Here is a 12,817-nt window from a genome sequence, read left to right on the forward strand (position 1 = left end):
AACAATAGAAACATGTGACATATTTTCAGAAATAGAGATTTTAGACGCAATAGAAATTAATTCTGTAACCGGGGTGGGTGAACCCTCATAGATATCAGGTGCCCACATATATAAAGTCAAAAGAGATATGGAGTCCAATTGGAGAGGGGGGTTTTCTTCGGGGCTCGGGAGATGGAATAGATAGTGATGGCGAGGACGCCAACACATCACCATGGGACGCGTCAATACGGTCAACCGAAGTCAGCACTCCCGCTACGGACTCAACGGTGAAGTCAACCGAAGTCGATGCCTCTGCCTCGGACACGCCACAACCGTTGCCACGCATGTCTCCACCCGCGCACGTCCCTACGAGCGTCATCACACGTCGCCAGAGGCAGATCAACAACTGTCCTTTGGCGTGACATGAAGCACGTCTTTAATTTCTCGTCTCTAATTTCTCGTCATTTTCTCTTTCCTCCAAGGCCTGTATATAGGCCATTGTTTTCAAGAAACACTTAAGCAGTCATATTTCAAGAATTGAGTTTTCTGTTTAACTCTTCTTGGAGGACTGCCCAGCCTCCGTCTCCCATCAAACCCTAGCCGTCACCGCCGCCGCCGCTGTAGCGTTTCGCCACCGGCCGTCTCTTCCACTTCCTCATCTCTCTCTCTCTCTCTCTCTCTCTCTCTCTCTCTCTCTCTCTCTCTCTCTCTCTCTCTCTCTCTCTCTCTCTCTCTCTCTCTCTCTCTCTCTCTCTCTCTCTCTCTCTCTCTCTCTCTCCCTCTCTCTCTCTCTCTCTCTCTCTCTCTCTCTCTCTCTCTCTCTCTCTCTCTCTCTCTCTCTCTCTCTCTCTCTCTCTCTCTCTCTCTCTCTCTCTCTCTCTCTCTCTCTCTCTCTCTCTCTCTCTCTCTCTCTCTCTCTCTCTCTCTCTCTCTCTCTCTCTCTCTCTCTCTCTCTCTCTCTCTCTCTCTCAGGCCTGCCGTCCCAAGGCCGCCCAGGCTGCCCCAGCCAGGGCCGCCCCAGGCCACGCCCAGGTCGCCCTTGCTAGGGCCGCCCAAGGCCACCAAGGCCGCCCCAGCCAGGGCCGCCCCAGGCCGCCCAGGCCAGGCCGCTGCCGCCCTGCCGCGCCGCAGGCCAGGCCGCCCAGGCCACGGGCCGCCAAGGCCGCCCAGGCTGCCCTGCCAGGCCGCCATAGGCAGCCCTAGGCAGCCCCAAGGCCGCCAAAGGCCGCCAGCTGCCAGGCCGCCCAAGGCCACGCCCAGGCTGCCCCTGCCAGGGCCGCCCAGGCCGCCCCAGCCAGGGCCGCTCAAGGCCGGCCCAGGTTGCCCCTGCCAGGCCGCCCAAGGTCGCCCAGTCGCCTGTCGCCCAAGGCCGCTCAGGCCCTGCTAAGGCCAGACCAGCCTCGCTCCCGCCGCCCGCCTCGCCGCTCCGCGCCGCCTCGTCAGAACTTCACCACGACATCAACTCACTACCAGGCCGTTCAACGCCGTAACGCCTGCACCTCGCCGCCGGTGGGTCGCTCAACGCCTGGATTCGCCCAGCCTCGTCACGATCGGAATTTCCCGCATCCTCTTCACGCACTACGGTGCCGAGGTACGCTTGAACTCTTTGGTATCTAAAGTGTTCTCCGTCTAGTGTTTTCTCGAGAAGTTTCCACTGCTGTCAGAATTAGATTTGGTTTGGATTTTCCACTTCTTCTCTCTCTTTCTCGAGTGTTTCTTCACAACGCGAATTCGGATATTGATTTCGGTGCTTAGGCATCGTCGCGGTGGGGGAAGACAGTACTCCCGCCCTCGATAAGGGTCGGAGCTGCACCACCAGATTTTCATCGGTTTTAAAGTCAGAATCCGACCGTGTGATTTCTGTGGCTGTTTTATCCCTCCAGTATCCGATCCATCCCTAGTCGTCCATCTACCCGTAGTCTGTCCCGTCAACCCAGTCGTCCATTCCTTCATCGTCCATTCCTTACTCTCCATCCCGTAGCCGTCCTACGTCAGATAGGGCCCAAAAAGTGGTTAATTTGCCGCTAGAGAATTCACACAAAAGGGGAACCATTTTTTGGTTCCTAAGGAATGATGAAATGAAAAATTGCTCTTTGAACCGAACGTGAAAGTTGTTTTCCATCAGATGGTTGTTCTAGTAACTCTACTCTCGACTTGGATTATATATCCATAAAGGTCTGTCCGCTCTCGGCCATTTGATAATCTCAATTTTAGGGTTAAAATTCGTCGTTGGTGATTGAGATTATTCAATAAAATATATTTGACCGTACTTGAAAATACTTAGTTAGTGATGAGTACGGATCGTCTCCACAGGGAACGATGATTAAGGAATTACTTTCTTAAACTAGTGATGATCAATGAGCGATCGACAAAAACACAATTCAAGGATATGAGCCAGTGATATCGATTAAGTTAATTTATATGTAAAGTTAACTAAAATAAAAGAGTAAGTGATTGTGACGGACACGATAATGAACAATTGTATGAATGAGGATAGTGGTTGGATATGGAATGGCACGATGACAAGGATGGAGAGATGAGAGAATGGGAACGTATGAAGTGATAAATGAAACAGTGATAATAAAAACTAGAACTATGATAACGATGATGTTGGGAGAGAAACAACGTAAGGCGAAGACACTTACCTTAGATCCTTACGTTCCGCCAGGATCACGACGATTTGCAAGTGTCGGTAAGCTCCCCCGCTTCTCTTTTGTCTCTTCCCACACACCCAAGACACCAAGAACACTCTTGATGGATCTCAAAACTCACTCTCTTTCAATCAGCCCACAAAAGTGGGAAGCAAGTTCAAGATGGTTTTTACAATGATCCAGGCCTCTATTTATAGATTAGAGGGTATGGATAGAAAGAGGAGGGGAAGATGAAAAGTTATGGCCGTTGGAAGTTGAAGCAATCCTAGCCTTTAATTTCTTCTCTCTCCTCATCAATGTCATCAGTTTGTGCCTGTTAAGAAGTCAAAGCACTTGGTATTCTGTGGCTTTTCGTATTCCGTGGCTTTTCATATTCCATGCCTTTTTGTATTCCGTGGCTTTTCATATTCCATGGCTTTTCGTATTCCGTGGCTTTTCGTATTCCGCGACTTTTCATATTCTGTGCCACATGTACATGTCAAAAGGACAAAAAACAAAGAAAAAATCTCTTTCTCAATGCAGACATGGCGGCGCATCCGCACGCCACGTCACACTATGCCATAAAAAAAACCAAAATACTTAAAATTTCATATTAAATCAAATAAAAGCTCAAAAAATACGTATAAATATGTATTTTGAATCAGAAAAATCATATCTTTCCAAATTTAATATCCAAAAATTCCAGAAAAATCATATTCTTTCTCAAAAATTTATATTCTTTTAGAATATACTATTAGAAAAATCCTAAAAATATAGAAAATTCAGAAATTTGTTCTAAAAATAGATTTAATCATTTTAAGCTTGATAATATGCAAATATGAGTAATTTAATGCATAAAGACGCATAAATATAATAATATAAGGCACTAAAAATGCATGTTATCACCATTCCACACGCTGCCTAGCAGAGGTTCTGAGGTCACGAAGAACTGAAGTGGATTCTATCTTTTTTTGTAGTAGATGCCGAACATGCTGCTTAGTAGACGGGCGCATCAGCTACATGGACCCCTTTCCTTTCTGTTGTTGCCAGCACTTTTCCAGGCCGAGCTGGAATTCTTTAAAAAAGGCGCAGAAGCGGTGAAGATGAAGATGAGTGAGCAGGAGCAAAAGCGAGGTGCGAATTTACGAGCAAAAGCGACGGAGCGAAGTCAAAGAACATTACAAAGTCAAAGAGACGTTATGAAATAAACGAAGTAAATCATGATGCCAGGTGATGCTAATCAGTTCTGAAAGAAACGAAGTAAAGAACTGAATGAAATAAACCCGAAAACAAAATTATTATCAGAACCTTTTCAGTGGGTAAGTAAGGTAGGCATACAAACTACCGCAATGCCTTCGTCAGCGCGCCTTAGACTATTTGCAACAAAGAAGTTGGCTAGATTGAATGGAAAAAAGGAAAGGGACAAGGGCAGTCGTCGCTTGGCGCGAAGGCTGCTGGTTCGAGGTAGGGTACGGTACTAAAGGTCCTCAAACTTCTAGGCAATTTTTCTTTTGGGTAGCAGTTCGCCGTTGAATCTCGCCAATACAACCTCTTATAGTTTTCGTTACTGAGATATCTTTGATTTTTTTCCCAGGGATTTCTTGGGTAATCAGCTCCCTAGCAAACAGTCAAATTTTTTGTATTTATTCTTCTTTTTACTCTTTGACTTCGCTATGTCGCTCCCGCTCGTAAACTCGCTCCTCGTCGCTTTTCTTTTTTTTCTTTCCTCGTGGGCAGGAAGCACACCAGCTGCATGTGTTGCGTGATTCCACTGTGTTTTATGCACTTCACTGGGTGGACAATTGACCGGAAGCTAACTTAGATTCACTCGACGAGCTGGCGGGCGGCGTGCTTATCTTGTGTGACAACACTTCAGAGCAAGTGGCTCTTCTAGTCGGGCAGCTATGTGACTTCCAGAAAAAGCAGCGCTTTTGTGTAACATGTTATGGTCTCAATGCCCTGACGAGGTAGTGATGAGTTTCACGCGCTCTAAGCCCAGCCTGCACACAGTTAGGAAGATTGGCCGCAATCTGAGTGGTACCACTCATCCTACCCTACCATCTATAGGCGTTCGTCCGTCCTACAGCCGCCCGAAGAGGAACTGCCGTGATCTTGAATAGGAATCCTACAGTGATAGATAGGATCCCCATAAAAATACCACTAGATGGGGCACTAGTGATTTCATCTCGCGTCAAAATCTTGGCTAATTGATCGAAGTGGTTAGCTCCAGCAGACCCATAGATCATGGAACAAATAGGGTGGGTAGGCCCAAAGACCATATTAAACAAGACGCGAACCCCCCTTGTTACCGTATGTGTGACTCTCACCGCATACGGCTCGCACAAAGACTCCTAAATCCATCCCGTTCTTCAACTTTTCCTCTCCAATCCTCAATAAAACTTGCATTCCCCAGCTTCAAAACTACATGTACCACGCGCACACTATGGCTTTTTTTTAGGGTGGTAGCTTCATTCGCCTATCGTACGTATCTATCGGCTTGGGTTCGTCCCAAACCAAGGAGGAAGCGGGCGCGTGCGTGTAGGAATGCCGGCTACAGAGACTACAAGCCGACGCCAGAAGCAAGTCGCTTCTATTCTCGTTGGGATTGGATATCGATGGTCATATATAACAACCTCTCTAAAAACATATGAAACTATTTCACTTCACGGCCACAAAAAAGAGCTTTTTTCTTCTCGTCTACAAAAAGTGGGAGAGGCAGGATTCGAACCTACGTAGAAAACCTTCAACAGATTTACAGTCTACCGCTTTTGACTGCTCGGCCACTCTCCCCTTCCCGGGCCGAGGCCCACGGTTTCTGAATAAGAAGGCGCTTAGGAGCGTTTAGGCGAAAGTGAGCGGGAGCTGCACGAGGAGCGTTTTGGAAAAAAAAAAGAAATCTTCTTCGAAAGAAAGAAAGAAAGAAAGAAGTTTTCCAAAGCAAGGCGCGGAAGCGGTTCATATATAAGGCGCGAGGAGCATGAAGATTGTAAAGTAGAATAAGGGGAGGTTTAGATACAACCGGGGCTAAAAGGTTTATGATTGAATCTCATAGGCATTCTTATCATTTGGTAGATCCAAGTCCATGGCCTATTTCGAGTTCACTCGGAGATTTTGCAACCACCGTAGGAGGTGTGATGTACATGCACTCATTTCAAGGGGGTGCAACACTTCTCATTTTGGGTCTAATATTTATCCTATATACCATGTTCGTATGGTGGCGCGATGTTCTATGTGAATCCACGTTGGAAGGACATCATACAAAAGCTGTACAATTAGGACTTCGATATGGTTTTATTCTTTTTATAGTATCGGAGGTTATGTTCTTTTTTGCTCTTTTTCGGGCTTCCTCTCATTCTTCTTTGGCATCTACGGTAGAGATCAGAGGTATTTGGCCCCCAAAAAGGATTGGGGTTACGAAACTCAAAGAGGCAATCTTGTAAAGTAGTTTAGAACCTCTAAGAAAAACAGGAATCCAAAACTCAAACTCTTGGGGCCCCCTTCTTAACTTCGACTTCAAACACTGGGGGGCCCTTCTTACTTGCCTTAAAACCTTGGGGGGCCGATCCTTACATTCCAGTCAAAACGAAGAGCCTTGTACTCTATTTTGATTTGAAAAGATAAGAGGGTTTTAATGGAAGGAACGCGGCCCCCTCAATCCCCCTCGGGGGGAATTACAACTCTTTCATAGATACGGAAACTTGCCCTTGTAATTTAAAGGGTTTTGCTAAAGGAAAAACCAGAGTAAACAAGCTCGAGGTAGCGCACCCCCTTTGAAGGAATCCCATCTCGTGTTTTCTCTGGGACAAAGGCCCTCTCTTACACTTTCTGTAAAAGCCTGCCCCTAACACCCTCTTTACAAATTAACGCCCAAGCTCCAAAATCTTTACAGTGAATTACTTGCTCGTTTCAAACCGCAGACACACTTGCTTGAAGGAAAGAGTTCTCGCACAAGGGTAGCCTGCCCACCTATCCGATAGAGCTTACTTGACTTTTAAAGATGGAAACACAAACACACCAACTTCACTGCACTTTTAAAAGCCCTTGCCTAAACCTACCTATTAATTTTTTGGTGTAGGGTCAGTCACCCGTGTCAAGTGGTAGGATTTCCTTGTGATACAACTAGGTCTTCTAGCAGAGGGGGACATGGATGCCTTTGGACACATCGTGTCCCTCACCTAGAAGTTCATCTAGTTGATCCAATTAGGTCATTGGGAGTCTGGCCATAAATGGTTCCTTGTGATACAACTAGGTCTTTAGTCGATCGCCTTACAAGTCAGCATTTGCCTCGTCATTTCTCATCGGATTTTCTCAACATTCCATTCCATACACTCATTTCATTCATTTTCCGTATATCTTGTGTTGTAACATGAGCCATCCGATCCTGGGATCATCGTGTTACATTACAATGACATATAAAATTTTCAGCATCTTTTTTAAATCTTAAGAAATGACATTTTCTCATTAACGAGAATTACCTTTAGATAGAATGCTATACTATGTGGCGTAACAGAACTAGGCTATCCCTTGGTAAATAAAACAGACCATGTTGAGACAAGAACATTCTCATTTAGATTACATTTGCAGCATTTGATGATCCACAGAAATGATCATGTCCTTCAAGTCAAAGATGGCTCGACCACATCATTCAAACAATTTTTTTACGAAAACATTACTCTAAAGTCAAACTGGGATAAAATTGATTCAATGTGGAATCATGAATAGTCATTGACTCGGTCTAATATAAAGTATTTAACATGCATTTACTCAGCAAGTAAGCAAATAAATCCAAATATTGCTAACTAAAAACTAAAAGTGTCTTTATTTAGATGTATGCCAATTAAAAATAATTTTTTCATTAAATAAACGCACCATTTAAATCGTGGGACTGTCACAAATAATTTTAAAAATACATACCTAGATGGGTAGATTGAGACTTATATGCAGAACAAAGTTTGAAGGTCGATTGGAACAAGCTAGCGGAGACTGGAAGAAGTTGGAGATCTGCTCCTCAATCTCTCCAGATGCGACATTCCCGTCTGGGAATCGGCTTCCAAATGAAGAAATTCCTGTTCTTTCTCGGTATCGCGACGATCTCTTCGATCTGTTTGTTTTTTATTCCCTTTCTTTCATCGTCACGATGCTCGCCTGATCTGAATCAAGAGAAGTCTTCCGACTCTCAATTCTCCGCGGCAAGAAGCTATGATCCTATTGATCATGGAATTGGTGCACCTGGGTACTCTTTCGTGCCCTCTCTCGAGAAATTTCTCGCATCCGCTCATCCGTCTGTCAATGGGGAGGAAGGCAAGTTGGGAGAGGAGGCCCTTGATGACGACATGTGGGCTAGAGACTCAAGATCGCTCTTTGGAAAGACCGATTTGGAGCATTGGTCCGCTTTGTCGGTCGTTAGGGTTTATGTGTATGAGATGCCGAGCAAGTTCACCTATGATCTACTGAAGCTCTTCCTTACATCATACAAGGAGACTGAGAATCTCACTTCTAATGGGAGCCCTGTCCACCGGCTGATTGAGCAGGTACCCCTGATCTACTCAAATTACGGGCTGATTGAATGGTTTGCTTTGGAAATTAACAGGAATTCAGTGAATTTTTGCGAATTTTTTTTCTATCGATTTGATTTAATATTTATTGGCTCATGGGTTTTTCCTTGAGTGTTGATTAATTGGGTTTTCCTGCGATTTCAGCACTCGGTTGACTACTGGTTGTGGGCAGATTTAATCTCTCCTCCATCGAAGAGGCTTTTAAAAAGCGTTGTACGTGTTCATCGTCAAGAGGATGCAGACCTCTTCTACATACCGTTCTTCACCACGATCAGCTATTTCTTGCTTGAAAGACAGCAATGCAAGTCACTTTACAGGGTGTGGGAGCATCCCCAAGGTTTAAGTTTTAGATGGCGTTAACTTTATCCATGTCTGATTAAAATCAATTTATAGATTTGAAAAATAAGACACCCTTTTTAGTAGACTGGTCGCCTGCATTTCTGCTGGCTCAAGTTATTTTGCATAATTACTTGAAACTACTGGTCCGAGTTGTGTTCTCAAACCCAAGAATCTCATAGTGTTGTAATTCAACCTCATAATGCAATATGGCTTACCCTTCCTTATCATTGTGCCGCGCCTTAACATTTCTTATATTGATTTTTAATAAGAGGAAGTTTCAAATCATTTTTCCACTTTCAAGTAAATGAATAAACGGGTAGAATATGAGCAAGTTAAACTGCATTGCATGGCATAGGTAATAAAAAATAGCGAGTGAAAGTTATGGAGTTCCTTTCCTTAATTATCAGCAAGCCAGAATTCCATAGTAATTCGTTCCATCCTGCTAGCATCATTGATTTTGTATGACCTGTCGGAAAGTGCTGGTAGGTAGCATGGATTGATGACATAGATTTCATATTTTTCTGAAAATTTATCAAACAGGAGGCTTCGGAATGGATCACTAATCAAGCGGCATGGAAAAGATCAGGCGGAAGGGACCACATTCTTCCGGTTCATCATCCTTGGTCCTTCAAGTCTGTCCGCAGACACATGAAGAAGGCAATCTGGCTTCTCCCTGATATGGACTCCACCGGAAACTGGTCAAAATTTCTCTCCTCTCAACCAGCATGCTCATGCTTCATAGATCAATGCTAGGGTTTGCAGTCGCCACAGACAAGGGCGAGGGGACGAGTACAAGTCATCATTGTTTAAACCATTCTTTTTTCACCAGGATGACGATGACGAGATGATTATTATCATTGTCCTTCATCTCTTCACTCTCTATTTCATACTCATGCAAATGATGAGGGGCGATGTTGAGTCATCATCGTCCTCATCGTTCTTCTGTGGCTAAGATGACAATGAAATTTTTTTTTTTCTAATTCTGACAAGATATCATCATTCTCGTCAGTCATCCTTAGTCGGTGGATTGATGTCAGATGATGATGAGAAGTTGTCATCGTTCTCTCATGGCATTCTCTAGTTTTACTTTTTCACATGATGTTGTCTTTGTGTGTGTTGGGGGGGTGGGATGAGGAGATCTTCCTCCTCATTGGTTAGCGTTAGGATGTTGATGACATTTTGATGATTACATCCCCTTCATTCTGGTCACAGATGATGACAATGATCAGATGACTAGACATAGTCCCTCTTCCCTTGTAGATGACAAAATCATCATCGTCCACGAACCTTAGTCGTTACACTAACATTTTCAATCGTACCATCTGCAGGTACAAACCTGGGCAAGTGTGGCTAGAAAAGGACCTCATTCTCCCATATGTCCCCAATGTTGAATTCTGCAATGCTGATTGCCAGCTGGACAGCCAATCTCGGAGGACAACCTTGCTGTTTTTCAGAGGGAGGCTTAAGAGAAATGCGGTGATGAACTTTGTCGCCGTCCCCTGTCCATCCTTGATTTTTCCTTCGACTTCAACGCTGATTATCATTTTTTTCAGGGGGGAAAAATCCGTAGCGTACTTGGTAATGTCCTCTCTGGTGCCGAAGGGGTGGTCATAGAAGAGGGTAGTACAGGAGAAACTGGGAGGGCAGCCAGTCAAACTGGAATGCGACGGTAAACTGTGCTTTAATCTGCTGCACACAGTCGATTAAATTAACAAGTATTAAAAATTTAACAAGGATTAACCTAAGAATCTAAGTAGTGGGACCTGCCTTTTGCTTTTCAGATCTGTATTTTGCTTAAGTCCAGCTGGTGACACCCCGTCATCCGCCAGACTGTTTGATGCAATTGTCAGTGGATGTATTCCCGTTATAGTCAGCGATGAGTTGGAGCTTCCTTTTGAAGGGATTCTTGATTATAGAAAGGTTATCTTAGTAGTAGCCTTATGGATCCTTAATTTGCACGATAATGAATATACTTTATTGAGTTTTTCACCTACGGTCTTACTTCTGCAGATTGCGCTGTTTGTTTCTTCTGGTGACGCAACGAAGCCTGGCTGGCTTGTTTCGTTTCTAAAGGGCGTTGACCAAGCAAAGGTCAAAGAAATGCAGGTCAACCTTGCCCAGGTGCGTGGACCAACTCAATGCGGTTACAGTTAGAAGTTGATGAAGATCAATTACCATATGATATCATAACATTCTTCTTTTTGTGTCTGTAGTTTTCAAGGCATTTCCGTTTCTCAAGCCCAGCTCAGCCTCTTGGTCCAGAGGATCTCGCCTGGAGGATGGTTGGTTTCCCTAACAGAAAATTCTATGATATATGTTGGAATTTCTTTCTAAGATTGATGCATATTTGACTGTATGCTGGTTTTTCCGTTTTATTATCTCTCTTGGGCATAAAAGATTGCCGGCAAGTTGGTGAATATCAAGTTACACATGAGGCGGTCCCAACGTGTCGTCAGAGAATCGAGGAGTCTCTGCACGTGCGACTGTAGACAGGGCAACTACACAGAGCCGCCTGCAGCACTGTAAGGGTAAGATAGAGGCACGAATTCCTGAAGATTGATGAAAATAAATAAGTCTGAAAAGTCTTAAGTTTTTCAAGTGACAAACAGGGACAGGATTGAGAGATAAGTTTGGCTTAAATGGAACTTTGCCATGATCGAATTAATTTGCTTTTCTGAAGCCATTTCACCAAAGCTATTACTGGTGTCATATTGCAGCTCTCATCGATATACCAACTGGTGGGCAGATAAAACTCAGCACTCCCTGATTGTGGACTTATCATTCGATTATTCTTAATAGTGGCTCCTTGCGGGCATGGAATATGGTAAAGTAAGTTGAATAGCAGTCCATCTCACCTTAATCTGCTTTCTTTTATTGATATTCCAAATTTTAAATTTAATTAATTTCTTATAGTTTGGTACCTTGCTCTCAGATTATAGCATGCAACCAAAAATGTGTACTTGCTCTTCATGAACATTAATTACTTATGTTGAAAGTTCTGGATTTTCATTGATAGATGGTAGAGTGTGCATCACATGTGTGAAGATCTAGTTTTGGAAGTAGGACAAAGAAGTCAGTCATCCCAAACTTAGTTTTGATTATCGTAACAGTGTAATGGCTAATCATAGTACTTTTGGACTAAAAGTTGGCTTTCATCAGTGATGGTTTAGTTTGTAAGAGGTCCAAAATTTTCTCTATAATTGAAAGAAATGAAGAAATAAACAAAGGTATAACAGTATCTAATACGACATGATGTAAATTAAGAAGATCATATTCAATGCCTAGAGAAAAATCTAAATTTTCAAATTGGTTATTTAATTTGTAAAGTTATAATCATACTGCTTGTAACGTTATCGAAAAAAGGCAACATATTTAATGTATGTTGGAACGTGATGCGAGATGGTAAAACAGATCTTCGTATTCATTGACACGAGGGTCAACCAGGGCGTCCCTCATTAATTATTGTGCTGCTATATTTTAGTTGTCTGGATGGCTGGAGAGATGAATGAACTGAAACCTTGTATTTTTCGTGTTTATTTGGTTATTGGTGGATTATTTATGTAAAGATTTATCATTTTACTATTTTGACGTTATAACATGTCTAGCACATGACACGCTGATAGAGACCTCGATAAAGGGATTTTTTGAAGAAAATAATGTACAAATAGGTTTAAAAATGGATGAATACAATCGAGAGCCGAGGCGGTACAGAAAATCGAGATATTGATTGAGATAGTTTAGGTTTGTGGAATTATGTTTACATTTATCATATCAGTATCTTTCAGATGAACTCAAGATTAAGTGGGATATATTTGTGTTAAATCTTTTTCCCTTTTCTTTAAATGTAAGGCGATAAAGCCTTTTGCGGTCTCATTTCAACCCGAAAATCGCAGGTAAGGTGACAAGGTTGTGAGTGATATCGATATTATGAAATACATCTTTAAAGAAGAAGAAATCAGTGGAGTCTCGCATTGAAAACTGATTTTTCCTACATGTTTAGCAAATGTTGGCGATGATATTTTATTCCAATAATCGATTATCCTATGAATTGATGGCAAGTTAGGAGTTATCAGCTCCTGGTCGATGTTTCTTGAGGGGCAGAATCGGAATTCACCAGATCATCTATGGTGTATAACTAGTCCAAAACTTACTGATTAAGATGATTAAGGTCGATAACTTTTGGCTTAAATAGTAATGATTAAGATGAATGAAGTGCTGAAGATCAACAAATAGTAATGATTCGACAGGTATGTTTCTCCGTATTTAATTAGAGTTCAGCTATACTTAGACTATACATTTGCGGTCATTCAACCC

The 12,817-nt window shown here is 43.0% G+C and overlaps 1 protein-coding gene across 1 annotated transcript; it reads left to right on the forward strand.

Moving 5' to 3' along the window:
- Window positions 1–7,538: 7,538 nt before the first annotated feature.
- On the forward strand, window positions 7,539–11,423 carry LOC144708620 (Exostosin family protein). The gene is made up of 10 exons (XM_078582030.1): window positions 7,539–8,140; window positions 8,309–8,482; window positions 9,044–9,201; window positions 9,832–9,979; window positions 10,057–10,172; window positions 10,285–10,423; window positions 10,514–10,624; window positions 10,717–10,785; window positions 10,901–11,031; window positions 11,221–11,423. The coding sequence occupies exons 1-9, from the start codon at window positions 7,631–7,633 to the stop codon at window positions 11,027–11,029; spliced, it is 1,554 nt and encodes a 517-aa protein (XP_078438156.1). The 5' UTR covers window positions 7,539–7,630; the 3' UTR covers window positions 11,030–11,031; window positions 11,221–11,423.
- The last annotated feature ends 1,394 nt before the right edge of the window (window positions 11,424–12,817 follow it).

The sequence above is a fragment of the Wolffia australiana genome, chromosome 1 (genome assembly GCF_029677425.1).
Source record: "Wolffia australiana isolate 7733 chromosome 1, ASM2967742v1".
Classification (NCBI taxonomy): domain Eukaryota; kingdom Viridiplantae; phylum Streptophyta; class Magnoliopsida; order Alismatales; family Araceae; genus Wolffia; species Wolffia australiana.

Bases quoted from the DNA above. Each gene is read 5' to 3' on its own strand.
- LOC144708620 (XM_078582030.1), top strand. From the start codon at position 7,631: ATGCGACATTCCCGTCTGGGAATCGGCTTCCAAATGAAGAAATTCCTG. The intron at 8,141-8,308 runs GTACCCCTGATC...CTGCGATTTCAG, and splicing joins TCCACCGGCTGATTGAGCAG to CACTCGGTTGACTACTGGTT. The intron at 10,786-10,900 runs GTTGGTTTCCCT...TGGGCATAAAAG, and splicing joins AGGATCTCGCCTGGAGGATG to ATTGCCGGCAAGTTGGTGAA.